The following is a 19,882-nucleotide window of genomic DNA, read 5'->3' on the forward strand; positions in this document are numbered from 1 at the left end:
AGACAATTTGAATAGCAGGATGTAGCCAAAAAGAAATGAAAAAAATAAGTGTCTACACCATTCTCTGAAAAGACACTGGACACTGCAAATGTATTATTTTGTTTTTGTTCATAATGAACACGCTAAGGATTGAAAAACCCAAGAGCAGTTTTAAATGAAGCCTTATACAATAGAGATGCTGATCATCATTGTCATTAACTTTAGCTACAATAATTACTAAAGGTCAGATTGGGACATAGAATGTAGCAGGTGGTGTAGCTGAGATATGCAGGTGTTGCCACTTTTACAGATGTTGAATATGGAGATGAGTGCAGGGCTGAAATGTCAGTTGGGTATAGATGAGCTTTAGCCATTGTAGGAGGTGTAGTGTATATTTACTTCACCTGCCTATGCCACAGTGATCTGCAGGTAAAGCAGTGAGCTACTGAGAATGCAGGAACTCTGTCTTTGGGAGTTGCACTTAAAACAGGACTGACAGTGCAATGTTAAGTATTGAAGTCAATGGGCTTAGAAGTGGGCTTCAAACACTTATGATCGCACTGTAGGAATACAAAAAATGTTAGTTATTAAGTAATGTGAGGATCTTTAGGTCACCTGATTACTGCTGTGAAGAGCTTAACAGTAGGGGAATAGCCCTAGTGGGGTGTGGAGAGTAACCTGATGGTTTGTTTTGAAGGGATACTTTGGTCTTATTGGTTACATAAAGACAAAGCATGGCTAAGGTATCAAAAATATTCAAAGACCATTCTTTTCAAGACCACCAAAATCTTGATTGTCTCCTGATTTATATGTGTATTCTTTGGGCCCAATATTCTCCTAACCTGGACAGCTAGGTAATCAACATTAAAAGAAAAACACAGTAAGGCACAACTTTCAGAATTCAAAGGCACAGCAATGCTAAAAATCAAGGTGCTAAAATGTCAAAATAGTACAAACAGATGGAAATCTAAACTGGATCTTTTCTAGCATTTTCCCACACTGTTCATTTTGTTATAGTGATATTTCTCTTGCTTATACAACTCAACTGGCCTGACTTACAACAATCCCCGGGAGGAGGGTTATGTCACATGTATTATTTAAACAGGCAACCATCTGTGTTTGAGCTGACTGTTGATACATAAGACTAAGCTGGAAATAAGAAAAAGATAAATTTAAAGCTAGATTCAGGTCCAGTAGAACTTTAAAGACCAACTAGATTTCCAGGGTATGATCTTGCAAGTCAGAACTCTCTTTTTATGGGCATTTATATGTCTTGGTTGGTTCTTTTCTAGAAGCTTTGTAATGTGATAAGTAGCCTGAAATAAAAAACACATAAAATAAACTGGGCTAGTAGGTGGGTCAGAGCAATAATGGTGAAATTCATTCCGCTTCCTATTTTCATGATTGTATCAATTACATAGGTTGACTTTTTCAGCTGGATGCATATGGCAAAATTGCCACATAGTGATAAAAAATTGAAAACCTGCACTGACATTATCAGTGCAGTACTAAACAGAGTTACACCCTTCTAAGTTCATTGACTTCAACAGATTTAGAAAGGTTTAACTCTGCTTAGGATTGCATGGTAGGTCATGAAGTTCCCATTAATAAGACCAAATCAATTCACCAAGTTATAAAATTGCCAGCTGCTTGGAGGGAAAGTATCCTGCCCCTTTAGTAGAGACTTAATGGGGTATTATTAACCAGGTGATGTTTTGTGCCTCCATGCCATGCTGCCCATTCTACACATTAAAGGCTCAGGATATCTTTCTTCAGTACTGGTGGCGACCCTACCAAAAAGTCCACATTGGAGTCATGTTACAGTATAATTGTTTGTAAGAAAAATCCCATGTATGTTCATTTTACAAATTAAACTGAGGACCACAGTACCTGGGTAAATGTGGGATTTAAATCTTATGTTTAGCTATACATGCATTGAATACAATGTGAGAATTACTCGATGCACATATAAAGAAAAATCAAGTGTCTACTGCACCAATTGTACATGAGTTCATTGTAACTGGTGAACAGGACTTGTGTATAGTAATAACTTAGCAGTCCTTCTGTGGACAATGAAATCAGCAGGCCATCCACAGAAAAGATAGGGGTGTCTACTTACTCAGGGACCTCCACTGGTATGCAGAAAAATAACTTTGTGGACAAGCCCCCCCCCCCCCAAGTCTGGAAAAAACTGAATATACCCTAGAAAAAGGAATATTGAGAGTCAGTTACAGGGGGAAAGGGGAAGAGGTGGAATTGGCCTGCTTAAGCACCTGAGAGTGTAAAGAATCATGGCGGGGGACACTGGGATAAGAGATTCTCAAATTGTTACCTCATTCCACAATTCCTTCTATTCCAGCTTCTTCTATTTTCAACATAGTGCATGACCAGCCTTGGTTTAGCCCTATACTTGGAGAAAATGGGAGAACTCTAATGCTTTCAATTGACTGTAAGGCTAGGTTAGTTTCCTTGTATATTTCTCCAATCAATATCTTATAGACGCCTTGTAATATTTCATATATTATAATGTCCCCTTTTCTTGAGGTTGTCACTTCTCTGTTTCTACATTATATGAGGAACAAAACCTAAAGGTCAGTTATTTACTGAAAAAGGTTTCAATACATTTAATTTTCTACTCAAACTATAATAGCAGGCATGCTTTTTATTAGTGCTGAAAAAACCCATGCGCATGCCCTGTTGCACAAATTTTTTAAAAAATGTCAGGATATGATGTCACTGGATAGATTAATTTTGCATCTATGTATAACATAATAAATGGCTATGCCAATGTAAGAGCCATGTGTGGCAGGGTATATACTACACAAAAATCATTATTGAAGCTGTTGCCAAGCATATCCATATTAACAGACTGGTCTCATGCCTTACACAGCAGAAACATTTATGCTGGTGCATGGGGTTGAAGAGATTGGACAAAAAACCTACGTAGTGCCAACTCTAGCTATTTCAAGGTTTAGACGTCACAAGAGACTGAAATAGGTGGTAGAAATTTGATGTAGCAATTTGTTCCCCAGCATTTTGTTTGCATCGTTTCTTAAAGCTATGATCCTGTGACAATTCGTCTGAAAACAATGGTAATTTGCAGGTAAGATTTCAAATACTAGTATTACTATATGGCAGGAGAGCCACATGTTATTCATAAGAAGACATATGAATATTTATGAACCTTTAACTGGGAGGGGCGATGTCTCAAGAGTTAGAGCACATACTTTGCATGCCAAAATTCCCTATTATTAGGAAAAGACCTTTCTCTGACCTAGATCCTGGAGAGCCATGGTCATGTAAAACAGGCAGCACTCAGCTAGATGGACCTTCCCTTGGTAGAAGACAGCTTTATATAGGTTTACATGAGTGCAGGGTTATTATTGATCTAAGCACTTACATTTTGGCACTCAAAAGCAAAAAAAATAAATTAATGAAATGGTGGGATAATCTTTATTCATTTAAATATGTCTGAATGCACTCTTCTGCACTTTCTTTGCACATCAGGGAGAGCACAGTCACTGCAGAAATGTAAACAATTTATTTCTGAAAAAAGAAATCAAAGTTCATAGAATGAAGCAGTAACAGTGTTGGGGGAGGATTTTGTTTGTCAAAATTAGTGACACCATAGATGATAGCCAATGACTTTCTTTGGCTTACATTTAGCAGCATTTCATACAAAGGTCACTGTAGCATTATTTGGTGAAAGAATCACATTTTCTCAGGTACTATTTATTTGTTGCACTTGAGAAAATGTGCCTTCTTAGGGCCTCAGCTAGAAAACACATTGAGATGCATCAAAAGCATGAGAGGAAGGAAAATAGTCACTCGTGTCATTCTGTTAACACTTGCCCAACAGTTTGTACAAGAATTCACCTCTTGTGCAAATACATATTGGGGTTTAGTTTCCACTTTGCTTTCTCAAAATTTTAGAGTGATGTATACCTCGCACTAAACAGTCATTCAGTGAGCAGAAATCACCTAGCACAGGTGGAAGGGTGCTTTTAGATCCAGCCCACTGGATTTTAACATCATGATTAAAGGTAGCTTAGGCATTCTGAAAGTTTAGGTTTTGCTATTAGCTGTCTCATGTAGTTTTATTGTCAATGTCTGAAACTGTGGCATGTATGGTATAAAGGTCTGAACAGAGGTTTCACATTTGCTAATGAAAGGATTTAGATCACTGCACATATTTCGAGGAAACCTCATGCCATGGAAAAGAGCACTGGTGTGGAAGTGGCATATCATATTTGAATTTTCTGTTAAAAAGATGTCATTTTCACTTCTCTTGATGGAATTCATCCCTAAGTAGAACATGCTCCTCCGTAGAGTATGTTCCTCAGTGAAACTTCTATCCTGGTCTGAAGGTTCTGAGAAGCCCTCAGATGAAACAGCAGAGACAGATGGCATTTTTTTCGGTGAGTCTGGGCGGCCATCAGGAAATATCAGAAATGCCGGATTTCCCATTGCCCAAGAACTGTTAGATAAAGAAGTTGGAATTGAAGTATCATGACCTAGTAAACATGTTTCGAAAGAGCTATTTAGATCTCTTGGTGGCTCATAAAGCCCACTTGACAAGGAGTTACTTATAATAGTTGCATATTTTACATTAGATTGTCCAGCAGCCCCTTCACTGATTTCAGCATCAAGGAGACTATCACTATTGAAATGGCCACTAGAGCAAGCTGAGTCACGCTCCAAGTCTTGAATTGTTGCAAACAGGGAGTCAACAGCTAGCAAGTCTTGTTTGTCTTCATTTTTCATTGCTTTATGAACACTGATATCTTCCAACACTATTTCTGGCTCCAGAAGTAGAGGACCAAATGAAAGTGCTTCGGGGTGCTTGAGAAAGAGATGCTCAAAGGTTTCAGGCTAAAAGACAAGACACATTTTAATGCTTGTTTATCAATTTATGGCTAGTATCAAATAGAATATAAGGATATGAAAAAGGAAAACAGCTGGACACTTAGCTTCCATTTTATTACACTTAATTTTGTACTCCAAAATTAACTCATGTTGGGGGAGAAAAGCCAAATTACTATATTTCGTTCACATATCATGAACTTGTTTGCTTTATTTTAATTAATATGAATACACATGATGAAGAGGCACAGAAATTAAGATTAACGGTTATTTCCAGCATTTTTTCCCACACATTTCAATGGATAGGGTAATAATTGCAGTTTTTATAACACTCTAAATCCTATTCACTTTAAGTCCAGTCTTTGATTGCCTTATGTAAAGGGGAAAAGAGAACAACTGGTTAAAAAATTTACTTTGAATGAGAGTGTTTCACATATAGGGCTTTCATTATTTTCAATAAGGAGGCAATATACATGGATGGCCTCTTCCCTTTGATTGAAATGAGAATAGAAAATAGCAATTACTCTAGCATTTGAAATTAGCAAGTTAACAAGTAAAATTGGCTGCAATTACAAACTCCTAAGACTCAAAGACCATTCAAACCATCTAGCCTGGAGGAACTAACAGTGCAATCCTAAACACAGTTACTCCAATCTAAGCCCTTTGAAATCAGTGGGCTTAGACTGGAGTAATTCTGCTTATGACTGCACTGTAAGTTATCATTCCATAAGATCTATAGTACACCATCTTGTCCCGTGCCATAAGACCTATGGTGCACCAGGAAGATACGCTGGCTTGGAAAGGATCTCCATCCACAGAATGCTATTTTCCAGTCTTCCTCTCCTGTGACAACCCACAATGCCTCCCAAATTCTGCTCCTGGTGGTCCTCTTTCCTCTAAGAACAAGACTTTGGGTAGTATTTCAGGCGAGAGGGAGATGGGACGATTACAATCTGTGGCAGCAAACATTCCCGTGGACATCTTAATCTGGATCCCAGGCTGGTTTTACCACATATGCACAAGGTTATAACTTCTAACCAAAACACTATTTACTGGTTCACTTCTCTCTTGTAAATGGGTTTATCAGGAGCAGCCTGTCAATTTCAAATGCCTCTCACCAGACAACTCTATGGAAGATATCTATTCAAGTTTCTCTCTACTTCAAAAAGAAGGCTCTCTTAATGTTTAAAAATATAGATGGGGAAATACCTCCAGTTTTTGGAAAAGCAAAACCTACTAATATTCAATGGTTCTAATCCTCTGCACACTGATCAAATGTTGGGTAAAATTTGGTGGTATTTTACTTCCTTACTTGCTACCTATTCTAATTCCCGGGCAGGTGGTGACATTATGGATATCCAGTGTTTGGCCTCCCTATCAGCATTCCAAAAGTAATGTCCATAATTACTGGTTCTCAGACATGCTAGAGTGGATGCTGCTAAAGCATGATGAAGAGAAGAAACTCAGAAAAATCATTTTAATACAAATTATGATGATGAATCAGCATGAGAAAAAGACAAAAGAGAGCCTGTATGCTGCAAAAAAAGGTATGTTGTAAATAAAAGATACTATAAGGGAGAGAGAATGATATGTATCTGTGCAGTGACATATTCTGCCTGCATACTATTTTGTTCAAAGAAAGTATAGGAAACCAGTGTCAAGGCAAGAGGTTTGTCCACACCATAACAGTATGTTAATAGCTACAGCTGTGGTGAATGAACTCTTTTTAACTGTTCAGAGTTAAATCAGGAATGCAACCCGCTCAAATCAAAATAAAGCACATATTAAAATGAATAAATGACTATGAATTAGAATATGAATTCACATGAATTAGATGTTTAATTGGATACATTGAACATACAGTTTTCTAAGAAAACATAATGCTGTGATTTTAAAATAGATAAGTGTACAGAGTAAAATGAGTAAATATTGCTGTAAAACATTTGCTGTCAAATCAATATTAAATAATTGCCACAAAAATATTTTACAGCAATTTACTAAATCTATGAAAAGAGTACAAAGAGAACATTTATAACTTCAGCTGCTATTATGTAAAATGTAATTTGCACCCAGGTAATGGAGTTTGAAAAATATTCTTAAAATTTCATTGGTCTTACAGGGAAATAAGAAGCATGTTAGTGTTTGCAGGAGCATATTACAGATGCCATAAAAATGCCAACTGCAACATTCTGTAGATATGATTGAAAACAGGAACAGTAAGTGCAGCCAAATACCCCGAAGTGTTTAAAATCACACTGGAAAAAGATAGATAACAAACTCAAGCCTTTAAACATACCTTCTGCATTCTTAAGTGTTTTTCTATAGATGATTATCATTACATGATTAGTAATGCTGAATGTTTAACTTAACATTAACTTCAGTGCAATATTATTGGATAATTCTTCCTACTGCCACAGAGCATCTGTGACCAGGCCCCTTTCACACTCACAGTTTAAAGCGCCATTTTTGAGCAGTCGCAGTGGCTTTGGCTTGGCACCAATCCTTTCACACTTCCCAGCAGTTTCCATTTGGCCTCTTGTGATTCCTTTCTGACCTGCCTCCAGAAGCCTCTGTTCAGTTTCAGGCTTTCGGGGCACTGCAGTGCACGTCACCTGGGTTTTTTAAAACTTTGAGCATGCATTCTACATCTTCTGACTGACAAGGCCCCACCATGCCCACCCTTCAACCACACACACCCACCTCACTCTTCCAAAGGGGTAAGGCAGAACTTCAATTTGCAGGGCATTTTTTTTTTACTCTGAGCATATGTAGTAACGTTACTGCATTACTACATCTGCCTTACCTCGGGAAGAGTGGGGTGCGGGTGGGTGGTTGAAGGGGGTGGCATGGGGGCATGTCTGTCAGGAGATGTAGTAATGCAGGAACTTTTTTTTAAAAAAGGGTGCCGTGCAAATTGAAGTTCTGCCTTACCACTGGGAAAAGTGAGGTGGGAGTGGGTGGTTGTCAGGAGGGCTGCAGAGCAGCCCAAAAAAATGGCGGAAAAGGAGTTCAGAGAGCTGAGTTCAGTGGAACTCAGTGGAATCAGCTCCCAGGGAAAGGGGGGGGGGGAAGTGCTACAAAATGTTCACATTAGCATTAATCAGGTCAGCCCCGACTGGGCAGCTGATTAAAAATTAACATTGCGATATGTCAACAGGGAGAAAAATCAGGGTAATGGGGGGAAAGAGCAGCACCACATTCCATGACTAGCTTGCAAGTGTGAAACCCTTGCAAACATGGGATGCGGAACAGGTACAGACATGCTTTAAAATCCTAGTGTGAAAAGTACCTAAGGCCAATGGGTTTCTATAGGACTCTTCTTCTTTCCAGCCTCTGAAGTAAAGGTAACTTGCATTGTACACATAATGGATCGCTGCCTGTGCATACACTTGTATATGCACACCGTAGGGAGAAACAGAGTTTCTTGAGTCCTGTAGGGATAATCTGTGCACAGGGAACTGTTGCACTTGCACTGTTGCACTTGCACTAGGAAGTATTGTCCCCTTAACAGTTCCAATGCAGAGACATGATCAATACTTTTAAAAGTTCCTTTTCTTCTAAATTCACAAGTCTTTAAGTCTTTTCTCATTCTAAGAATAAAAATGGACACAAACCCTGCTAACTTTAGCATTCATCCTCTATCCTGTATAGAAACATATGCATACCTGCTGTTAACAGAACAAGTTAAAAGGTGAGGGAAAAATTATAATAATTAGAAATGGACTAGTTAGAAGCTAAACAGACATTTCCCTACATTGCTACTAGATAATCAGGGAAATAAGGGTTTAATCATTTCAGAGCAAGTTGGACGTTTGGACCTGTATGAATTTGTACTAGTAATTAGAATATTTATACATCTACGAATCAAATGAAAACATTGAGCAGTGAAACAGTTATGTGGTCAGGTCTGTATATCTTTTTGTATGAAATTCAGCATTCAGGGGTACATGAATAGGTTCCATTTGTCTCACAAGGAAATGCCTGCATTGCCTTAATAGGGATATCAGATAGCTTTTATTTTTAAAGAATGCCTCTTTACTCTTTAAAAAAATCACAGGTACATAGAACATAATAGTTACAATTTCACTGAAATTTTGACCTGGAAGCATTACATTGCCATCCAAAGCAGACTTACATCCTTCTAAGCGCACTGATTTAGAATGGTATAACTCTTTTAAGGACAGCACTGTTGTTCTAATAAACTTCATATTTTCTAACTTGTAGTGTCAGTCCCAGAGACAGACATTTCAAGACCCTGATGTCAAGGAGCTGAATAGAGCTTGTGTGTGTGTGCGTGTGTGTATGTCTGTGTCTGTGTCTGTGAAACAAACTTAATTCTCTCCTTGAGATGTAGCTGCTACTTGGAATGGTAAAAATCTGCCCTTCTACTGAGTATATGTTATTCAGGCCCACAAGTGCAGTCTTGTTGAAGTGATTGCTTGGAGAAGTTCATCCATTATGTTGTAAATGATAAACACTCTCCACTGATAGAACTGCAAGGTAACTGTTCAATCGGCAAAACAAATAGTAAAAAATTATAAACACATGGAATTATAAACACATGGAAACATTGTAGAACTTAAAATGGCTAGATATTAAAAGATGTTACTCCTTTTGGGCATTTCCAGTGCAACCTTAAGGAAAGCTACACCCTTGTAAGTCTATTGAAGTCAGTGGGCTTAGATTAAAGTAAACCAGCTTAAGATGGCACTGGAAGTTATGGGCACTTCCAGATGTTATAACCAGGGTTGGCTCTTGTGCAAATTCAGGCCATTTCCCAGCTATACCATGACCCTCATTTTCAGTGGCTCCATCCCTGCACTTCTTGGGGCCTGCTCAGTCCTATTTCTGCAAGGCATTTCAGCTCAGGACAAGCTTCTTAAAATTGTATACCTTTAGTGTAATTTTTGGACAAAATTATTTCCAGTACTATCGTGTATGAACAAAGTTAACAGATAATTGATATGTAAATAATTCCTCTCTTCTGAATGCAAATACATAATTCTTCTAACAACTCTGCATAGGAAGTCTGGGTGCTGTCACAATGGTTCAGCAGGCAGTGACCATGATCAGACTTCAAAGAATGTCCACTCTCTGTTTAAATGAAATGAAATAAAATTAAAAAGATGAGAAAATAAAAATTCACTGGGAATGTAAACTAAGAAAAGAGTTTAAATATTTTTAAAATACATATATCAAGCAAGCATTTTTCTAATATTTACTGTGCAAATAGTTGAATATTTAACTTAATATTTGGCTAAGGCCAAATTATGTAATTGTCCACATTGTAACATTCACAAAGCTTAATTTAAGCTTCAGGAACAATATTCGTTTGTGCTCTCCGAAAATCAAAGTGCAATTAATCAGGAACTGCACTAAAGTCTTATTGAAATAAAATGAGGTCTGGTGGATCAAATGCACTCACCAAGATCCATAGTCCTGAGGGCATTCTAGGGCACCCTTATTACATCCCCTATTAAATTCAGAATAAGGGGAAGGCTCGTGCATACATAACTTTGAGCTTGTGAAGTCTACTACTCCAATAAAGCAGAGAGGGCCTTGAAGAAGAAAAATTCATGGTTTACTGAAACTTCCCACAAATGTCCTGGGACTGGGGCTTTTATCCCGTATGTGAATCCATAGAAGATATGGCATAATCCCACCAATGCTGTGACAGATATTGGGTTGGATCCAGTGCAACATTTCCACTTGTGCTAGAGTTAGGGTTGCCAGCTCCAAGTTGAGAAATTCCTGGAGATTTGGGGGGGGTGAAGCCTGGAGAAGGCAGGGTTTGGGGAGGGAAAGGACCTCAGGCTAGTATAATTCTATAGAGTCCACCCTCCAAAGCAGCCATTTTCTACAGGTGAACTGATCTCTGTTGCCTGGAGATCAGTTATAATTCCAGGAGATCTCCAGCCACCACCTGGAGGCTGGCAACCCTAGCTAGAGTTCTTGCACAAGTGGATATGCAAGAAAAAGTCCTCAGTAGTCACTTGTATCATGAAGCTTATTATATACACACTTGCATTTCTGTTTGTTCAAGATATTGTGCAACCAATTCTAAGGTTTTAGGAAGTGAACCTAGCAGCTTCTTCATTTTCAAAATGTCTCCCTGAGGTACAAAAGGGGAGATGTAGATGATTGCACAAGATGTCTCATGTGTATGTCATTGTATATACAAGCAAACTAGGATGGGAGTGAGAGATACTTCACAAGATATTGTGCAATCCCTTCTGCTAATAAGGTTTCCTTTTCCATTTGTGCATCACTGGATCCAACCTACTGGTTTTATAGTACATCCTAAATTCTCACTTACCCCTTTATTTATAAGAGCTTGCAAAAAGTCTCAGGCCTATGACAAAATGTCAGTGGTTTATAGTTATTAATAACTGTTTGTTATAGTGTTTTTCTAATTAGTAAAGTAATTGTTTTAAAATTGAATTTAGACATAAAGCATTGAAATCATAAAAAGAATACATTGAGATGGGAGTCCATACCTTTTGGAAATTTACCGACTGTGCCCAGGAACAGTTCTTGGGATTTGGGACATCATCCCAGAAGAGTGTTTTCATTCTGAAATGTTAGATAAAGTGTTTTTATTTGTCACACCACTGCACATTATTACTCTTCCTGTGAAGACACATTCAATTAATAGAAATTAGCTTTTATTTGACCCCTCTGATATTAGAGATAAACTTCATTTTTTAAGGCCACCTTCAGCAGTTCTAAGATCAATTGCATCCACAGCTGCATTTTAAAATCTCTCACCATAATGCTGAATTTGAGTATGCTGTGTAACAGTTTGCCACAGCTTCTTTCTGACTTCTACAGTATCAGATTGCTATTGAAACCTTTATACTACAACATAATAAACTTCTGCTGTGTGGACCACAAATATTGTGAAAATCCTTCATAGATAATTAATTCTCTCCAGAATTTCTTTCATAACATTTAAATCACCATGCTATTTTTGTTGTCTTATGCTATGTTGTATAAAGTTGTAACAGAGCAGAGAGAAACAGCTGGACTCAGCACTACCTTCTTAACTGCCTTCATAACAGGAAGGGGTCCTGTTTTCCTGCCCTTACTACAGCACATGGGTGTGCAAGTGCCCACTGGGGTGTGCACTAAAAAAACTGGGTTTTTTTTAGATTCAGGTATCAGAAATCTAAGAGAATCATCATGGTTGGACAGACAGTACAGCAACTCTCCTTAACATGCAATGCCACTCATCTTTGACAGTGTCCTCCCTCCTCCCTCCCCCATCTCCTTGGGCAGGAAAGCAATGACCTGTTATTGCTCAATCTCGGGTGGCTCAATGCAATGTAAAGGGGGGGGGAACCCAAGCTGCACTTTCAGGGCAAGGAGTTCTGTCAGGTGGGTTCTGCTGGGATTCTGTTCTGTTGGGCTTTTTTAAAGTTCTTTTGGGGAGGTTTCAGATCAGGGGTTGCTCTTCTGTGTTTTGGTATGCCTTCTTTGTCCTGGAGAAAGCATGTGATTCCCCCTCTCCATAGGCTACAATGGAGAACGGCTTGGGAGACCTTGGCTGTTTTCACACTGCTTATCGGCCACAGAACATCACGCCAAGCTCCCAGGACGGCAGCGTCTTCCTGGCACAATTTCACAGTTCTCGCGCTAAATGGCAGTTCTCGCGCAAAATTGCGCCAGGAAGACACTGTCGTCCCAGGAGCTCAGCTCGATGTTCTGTGGCCAGTAAGCAGTGTGAAAATGGCCCTTGTTTAGAGGCCCATACATTTAGACCCCCTTGGTCTGATTCAGTTGAAATTGGGGGGGGGGGGTCTTTAAAGGACACTGCAATTTTGGTGTGGTTTGCCTGAAAAACAGACCCTCCACCTCTACAGAAAGATATTCCATAATGGAACCAGTTAATTATTAATATATTTGGATTTAACTGAATATATATAGAAGTCAATATTAGTATATCCAAGAATCCCAAATTTTATCAGGATTCCTGAATATGCCCCCCAAATACCAATATGGTAAAGGGGCAGGGGGTATCTTTGGCTTTTGCTCAGAGCCCCAGAATTACTGAGACACACACCCCCATGCACTTTATAAAAGGCTGGGAAGACTCAAATATGAATCTCCTAGTATGCAGTAAATAAATACATTGTTCTACAATTTGGCATTCAGAGGAAAAAGTGCAAAAATACTTTTGCAATGGCTAGGCAATTGCTGACTCATGTCTCTACTAAAATCTGAATTTTTATTTATTTAGATAATTTCTATGCTGACTCTTCAGAGACCTACTCTAAGAATAGTCACTTGAAGAGCTTGCTGAGTCCAAATTCAATGGCAGACCTGTCCTTTCAAATTCAACCATAGGGTCATGAATAAGAATAATCCTATATATGTTTACGTTTAAGTTGAAAAGCTTCATCCATTTGGGAACACATATAAGAATGCTTTACCTTTGATGCAAGATCAGAAGAGCTCCAAGCAGGAAAACTAAACACAAAATTACTAGGGGAAGAATCACATAGAAGTTCATGTAACTCTGTTTCTCAATCCCACCTGAAAATAAGAGTCAGCTGTTTAAAACAGTTCTAACCAGCCCAGCAAAAATCCTAACACATAATATCTGAAAAAATTAAATATATGTTGTGTAATCTTAGGAAGATTTATCTGAAACTAAGTTTTCAATGGGTTTTACCCTCAAGTAAACAAGTTTAGGAATGTAGCCTGGGATATCATTTTCACCTGTTTGCAACAGGCCCTGAGTTGTTATCCCCCAACATTAAACAAGGGTACATATAGCACGTATACAAGTTTAAGTCATTTGTGAAATTAACCATGTAGTCCGAGCCTGCATTTACTTAGAAGCAAGTACCTGCAAGTTCAATAGGATGTATTCATTAATAAGCATAAACATATTTCCAGCCTTAATTGGGGTAACAGTTCATACGGGATGATGTATCATATCAAAAATGATGGTCATAGTTATCTTTTGGTCTTACTAACCTGGACAGATGCTACACCAAGACTAATAAGCATATAAAGGTTCTACTGACTATAGCTTCCTACTGCTAGAAGTCATGATCCTATCCCATCCAAAGGATGAAAAGGATGGGATCTGAGAATCTTTTAAATAATATTCTATTTAAGGCAAGGAATAAGACTATATCAAGAACAGAGCAAAGCTTGATATGTTCTGGAACATCTGTATTCTGGAACATTCTGTATTTTTTTGTTTGCTAGCTGCTAATAAAATTATCAATTAATAAATAATGGAAACTAAACATAATAATACCTTGGATATTACTCTATAATACCTTGGATTTTTCAAAATTTTGAATGTAGCAAAAATAATAACATTTTCTTGAATGACTAAATACAAGACAGCCCAGAGTGGCTTGGTCACGGGCCGCATTTGCAGCCCTGTTAGAAGGAAAGGCTGACTGTGCCTTTCCTGGGCATCTGGGGTTTGCTGGGGTGGGCGGAGCTTACGGCATATAAGCCTGTTCCGCCCTTCCTTCTGCAGGCAGTTGCTGCATTTTGCTTAGCCCACCCACCCTCCCTATTACAGTGCCGGATTAGCTGGTCACTGTTTATCAGGGGCAGGTAAAAAAAAATTCTCTTCTCTCAATTGGCTTTCAGGGAGGGGGGGGAGGTCTCACCTATCTTGCACTGCAGGATGTGTTTAGTTAACTGGTTTGGTGGAGCTGTAAATAGTTTGGCCACTGGCAGGTTAGGATGGAAAATGAGCAGGCTGGTGACACCCTTGGCACATCCACATTGGTGAGGAATTGGGGTCTGTCAGGAGCGGCTGTTGGGCTGTATGGTAGCCAGCTGCGAGGGCAGACTGCCACGTGGCTCCCCTGTACAAGTAAGGCCCTCCTGCTGTACGGCGAGGTGCTGCAGGCTTGGAGGAGGAACCATTTGCCTGACCACCAGGTACAGCCATGCATTTGTATGGCTCACCCCTGGGGCAGTGGGGGCTCACCAGACAGGTCAAGGCGGAGGTCCAGAGCAATCCCAGGGCTTGACCTGTACCACCAGTTAATTAGATCTCTTGCCATAGTGACAAGTTATGTTGTATTCAATAAAGTGGCCCAATTTTATTCCCAAGTTTTTTGTCTGCCTTTCATTTCAACTGGGGACATGGGATAAAAGGGGAATATATAAGCATAAATACATTAAGCAATGGAAAAACTTGGATCATCCTGGTAGGATAATGTATGGGATACACATTTTTAAAGTATGTGCTGCACAGTTAATATATGAAATACATACTGCCAGTTATATACGGTGGATAAAGTCAGAGCAAAAAATTTGATTAATGAGGAATATATTAAAAATGCCTAGAATGGGCTACCTTTGGAAAAACCCTCTGTCACTGTGGGCTTGCCAACTCCTTCAGGAATTATTGGGTACACACTAAAGCGGTATTTTTCAATAAGAATGAAATCATCTGAAACAGAAAAAGAGCATATTTTCAGTTTCATATAGAAGAGACTGTACATAAAACAAAGAAGATGAATAGAGAATTGGAAAGGATCCCAGAATCTGTCACTTGGGGTTCAAATAGGAAACCTGTGTTTTTTAAACAACGATTACAACCCACTGTTCCCATTTTGAGCCTTGTTTTGGAAACCTGGGGAATAACAATTTTCCATAAAAGGTATGACTGTTCCCTATTTTTCACAATTTTGTAGTAAATCTTTGTATATACTCAAAAATCTCTGTTGCATTTGCCTTTCTCAGCCTTCTTCAGAAGCTATTATTTCAGTTTTGCCAATGGTCTAGCACAGGGGACCAGGGCCGGATCTAGGGTTGCTGGCACCCGGGACAACCCAAGGATGGCCGCCCTCGCGAGTAGCACGTGCGCCCTCCCGGCTCTGCATGATGACGTCACGGAAGTGACGTCATCATGCAGGACGGGGTGTGCCACCAGCGGAGCGGCAGCAGCGTGGGCAGCTGAGAGGCCGCCCGCGCCACTCTTCTGCCCCGCTGAGGGGGCGGCCGGCTTGCTGCACAGTCCCTGTCCTGCAGGGCAGGCGAATGGCGCGGGCAGCCACCCAGCCCTCCATGCCACTCGCTTGCCCAGCAGGATAGGGAGCGCATGGCAAGATGGCTGCCCTCTCAGCTGGGCAGGTGAATGACACAGAGGGCTGGTAGGCTGCCTGTACCATTTGCCTGCCCCGCAGGACAGGGAGAGCGCAGCAAGCCGTCCACCCCCTCAGTGGGGCAGGCGAGTGGCACGGGCAGCCTTCCAGCCCTCCATGTCATTTGCCTGCCTGGCTGAGAGGGCAGCCAGCTTGCCGCGCACTCCCTGTCCTGCTGGGCAAGCGAGTGGTGCGGGCAGCCACTCAGCTACCTGCGCTGCCGCCAGCACACTCCTGGTGGCTGTCAGCTGTGCCCGGCACACCCTCTTTGGTGGTCCCGGGGGAAGACTACCCCCCTACCCCCCCTCGGTCCAGCCCTGCAGGGGACCCCAATATTTTTGAGCCTCTGGGCACTTCTGGAGTTCTGACACAGGGTGGCAGAGCCAACCACAAAACAGCTGCTGCATGAGATGAAGTCAGTAACACAATGTTAGAGAGTAAGGTTATGCTTAACTTTGATAGTAGCATGTCAACATTTCAGGCAAAAGTTTAGTTTAGTGGGGGGGGGGGAGAAATGTCTCACATTTTTAAAATGCGCACAGGCAATCAGCTCTCCAATGGCCAATCAAATGCTCTGCTGGACAAGAGACCCATTGGGCATCTCCCACTTTCTAAAAACATTTGGCAGGCAAAGTGTCAGTGGACACTATGGTGCCCATGGGCAGAACATTAGTGAGCCTGGTCCAGCTACTTTTGAGGGATGTTTGATAACTACAGTATTAAGTACTGCTGTAACACACCAGAACAAAGAAAATAGCCATATACAAACTCACCATAAATATGACATTTTCTAATATGTGAAGGAACCATTATCCATTTCATTTGTTCTTCTTCATTTAGGTTGGTCCATTCAATTACAAAAGATGTAACAACATATATTGCAGGTGAAAGCATCCAGGACACAATTACACAACTGCTGTTTACTGGATAGACACTGAGAGATTTCATGATATTTACTGACAAAATCAAAAAGAAATCATTAAGTTGGTATCGGACACATCAACTGCTACAGACTAGAAGAGAACTAATCAGATTGCTGCAAAACTATGTCAGCCATAGTTCAATATTATTATTTAGTTCCTAAAGAATTAAGTACATCAAAATAGCAAGATAGAAAATTATTTGGTATGCATCAAAGTAACAATCCATTCCTGTAGAGCTTTTCACATTTGTTTCTGTTAAGGACCCTATACTGTCTAATGTAAGGTTTATTCTATTTCATATTATCTTTTTCTTTCATGTGAGTTTTTAAAAAGAACTTGATTAGTTTTTACCATTAGGCAAAGCTTCTTCCTAAATCTTTCATTAATCTGAGATTGCTTATGTACCTTTGACTATATTGTATTTAGTACCTTCCACAAACTTTATTGAGATCAAGCAGAACAGATGTGCTCCTGAAGCTGGGTGGCAATGCTAAACTGCCTAACATCACAAAGGAAGTATTTTGCAATCTGTTACATTGAAATTAATGGAATTTTGTTCTGACTGAATCAGGGTCTAAGATGTTACAAAATACATGCACCATTTGTAGCTCACTAGTTATATAGACATTGGCATAAATGAAGGAAATTATTATCGATCAAAAACTGAGTTTACTAAATATTAAAAATTACTGGATCTACTGAAAATGATACAATTTATAAAATACTAAACTAAATAAAAACATAAAACATATATAATAATCAACAACAAAACCATGAAGATCCTTACCATTATGAAGCAGTTAGCAGCAGCATATAATGAATACATAATTTAAAACAATCAGCAATGAAAAAACAAGCAGTATAGAGAAGCCAATATTCTTCCAGAAACCAGGGTTTTGCTTCAAACTAATTGGATTAGATTAGATGGTGCTGGGTGCAAAATGGGTTTTCAGGTTTCACCACATTGGTGTGACAAAGGAAATATTTACTTTGTGAATATTAAAGATAGCAGTTCGTCAAACTACTCTCCACCCCATAAACAAGACAATACTGGTTTCATGCAAGGCAGACAGCAAAATAAAGACATGGTGGTCCTTATAGCAATAAAGCTAAACCTGTGGAACATATTTATTTGTTGCTCTTACCTGCATTCATTTGTTGCGAGAGGGTTATAATAAAATTCACAGAAGAAGCTCCAATTGAGTTGACAGCAATAACTTTAAGGGTGTGAATGTCCTCTGTCCATGGAAATGAATAGGTAGTGTCATTTTCTACATAATCAGACCAAGTAATGTATTCTGAAGTAGTATGTTCGATCACATATTCAAGTACACTGCACAAGGCAAGATTCTTCACCAATGGCTGCAAAAAAAGAATCAGTGTATATTAGGCCATTTCTTTTGGGCTGGGGGCTGGTTGAACAGACTTAAACTTTTAAAAGTTTCTCATTTTATCAATAAGAATGCAAACTATATTTGATAACAAACATGTTTCCGATAACATCATAAAACCTCCACAGACTCATAATTCTACTATTTCTATCTCCTAATAAATATATCAAGTTAAAAATATTTTAAACATCAGTTTGCTGTGCAAGGAGTGACTTTTTTGGTATAATTTTTATTTTATTATGGAAAAATTGAAAAAAAAGAACAGAAAGGAAAAAGAAACATGTAACTAATAAAGGCCTACAGTGGCCTACACAGACAGACCTAAAAAGAAAACTAACTCATATTATTAATCATTACAGTTTTTCTCCTACGACACTTCATCCTTTTCTCTGCAATCAGCTTGTGGTCTAATTAATTTCTTTTGTTTCTTTATATATATATATATATATATATATATATATATATATATATATATATATATATATATATATATATATATATATATATATATATATATATATATATGCATATTAGGGATCCTAGACCCCCGGTGGGGGCAGGGGCTCTTCCGCCCCTACTCCCCACCCCCACCCCACTTGCCTGAGCAGCGGGGGGGCGTGCACCTTCCTTGCACTCTCCCACGGATCGGAGCTGCTGCAGAGCTAGGGTTGCCAGGCCCCTTCGATCTCCCAGTGGGAGATTGGGGTCTGGCTCTTACCTGGAGAGGGGGGGTGCATGCGCGCAGAGCGTGCGCATGCGCTCCTACAAGCGTGATGATGTCACTGATGTCACCACGCAGACTGTTTGGGCACGGATCGGGCCCGTTTTAGGCCCCTGTGGAACGCAAGAGCGTTCCTGCGCTCCGCAGGGGCCCACAATGGGCCCAATCCACACCAAAACGGGCCTGATCCATGCCAAAACGGACCCAATCTGCGCCACCAGGGGTCTGGCAGCCCTATGCGGAGCGCAGGAGTGCTCCTGCGCTCCGCAGTGCTCAAAATGGGCCTGATCCATGGCAAACCGGGCCCGTTTTCAGAATGCTCCTGTGCTCCACAGCGCCACAAAACTGGCCCCGATGCGCAGCAGAACGGCCCATTTCGGGCGCGTTCTGCAGTGCCCGGCCAAGCGATGACATCACCCTGAAGTGACGTCATCGCACCTGTTGGGGCACACGTACCCCCCTCTCCCCAAAGGTAAGTGCCAGGCCCCTGTCCACCACCAGGAGATTGAGGGGGCCTGGCAACCGTAATGCGCATATCTATCTATCTATCTATCTATCTATCTATCTATCTATCTATCTATCTATCTATCTATCTATCTATCTATCTATCTATATCTATATCTATATCTATATCTATATCTATATCTATATCTATATCTATATCTATATATATATATATATATATATATATATATATATATATATATATATATATATATATATATATATATATATATATGCATACTTATCTCGTCTCCTTAACATCCTAGCTCCATATTCTTACTTAGACTAATCATTAATTCATTTTCTCCACTCGCAGAGAGTCATCAAGGGCTTCCAATTTGCCATGTATATAAGCAATACTTTTATCTCTCTTTG

General features: G+C 39.7%; 1 protein-coding gene across 1 annotated transcript in view; it reads right to left on the reverse strand.

The window, feature by feature from the left end:
• Nucleotides 1-3,523: 3,523 nt before the first annotated feature.
• LEPR (leptin receptor) overlaps nt 3,524-19,882 on the reverse strand; it is a 69,697-nt gene continuing 53,338 nt past the window's right edge. Inside the window, exons 13-18 of the mRNA XM_054980546.1 lie at nt 18,037-18,253; nt 16,742-16,924; nt 15,179-15,274; nt 13,275-13,377; nt 11,340-11,415; nt 3,524-4,851 (exon numbers count right to left, since the gene is read on the reverse strand). Coding sequence (XP_054836521.1) covers nt 4,045-4,851; nt 11,340-11,415; nt 13,275-13,377; nt 15,179-15,274; nt 16,742-16,924; nt 18,037-18,253 — 1,482 coding nt within the window. The 3' untranslated portion in view covers nt 3,524-4,044. The remainder of the gene's footprint in view (nt 4,852-11,339; nt 11,416-13,274; nt 13,378-15,178; nt 15,275-16,741; nt 16,925-18,036; nt 18,254-19,882) is intronic.

The sequence above is a fragment of the Eublepharis macularius genome, chromosome 5 (genome assembly GCF_028583425.1).
Source record: "Eublepharis macularius isolate TG4126 chromosome 5, MPM_Emac_v1.0, whole genome shotgun sequence".
In the NCBI taxonomy this organism is placed as follows: Eukaryota; Metazoa; Chordata; class Lepidosauria; order Squamata; family Eublepharidae; genus Eublepharis; species Eublepharis macularius.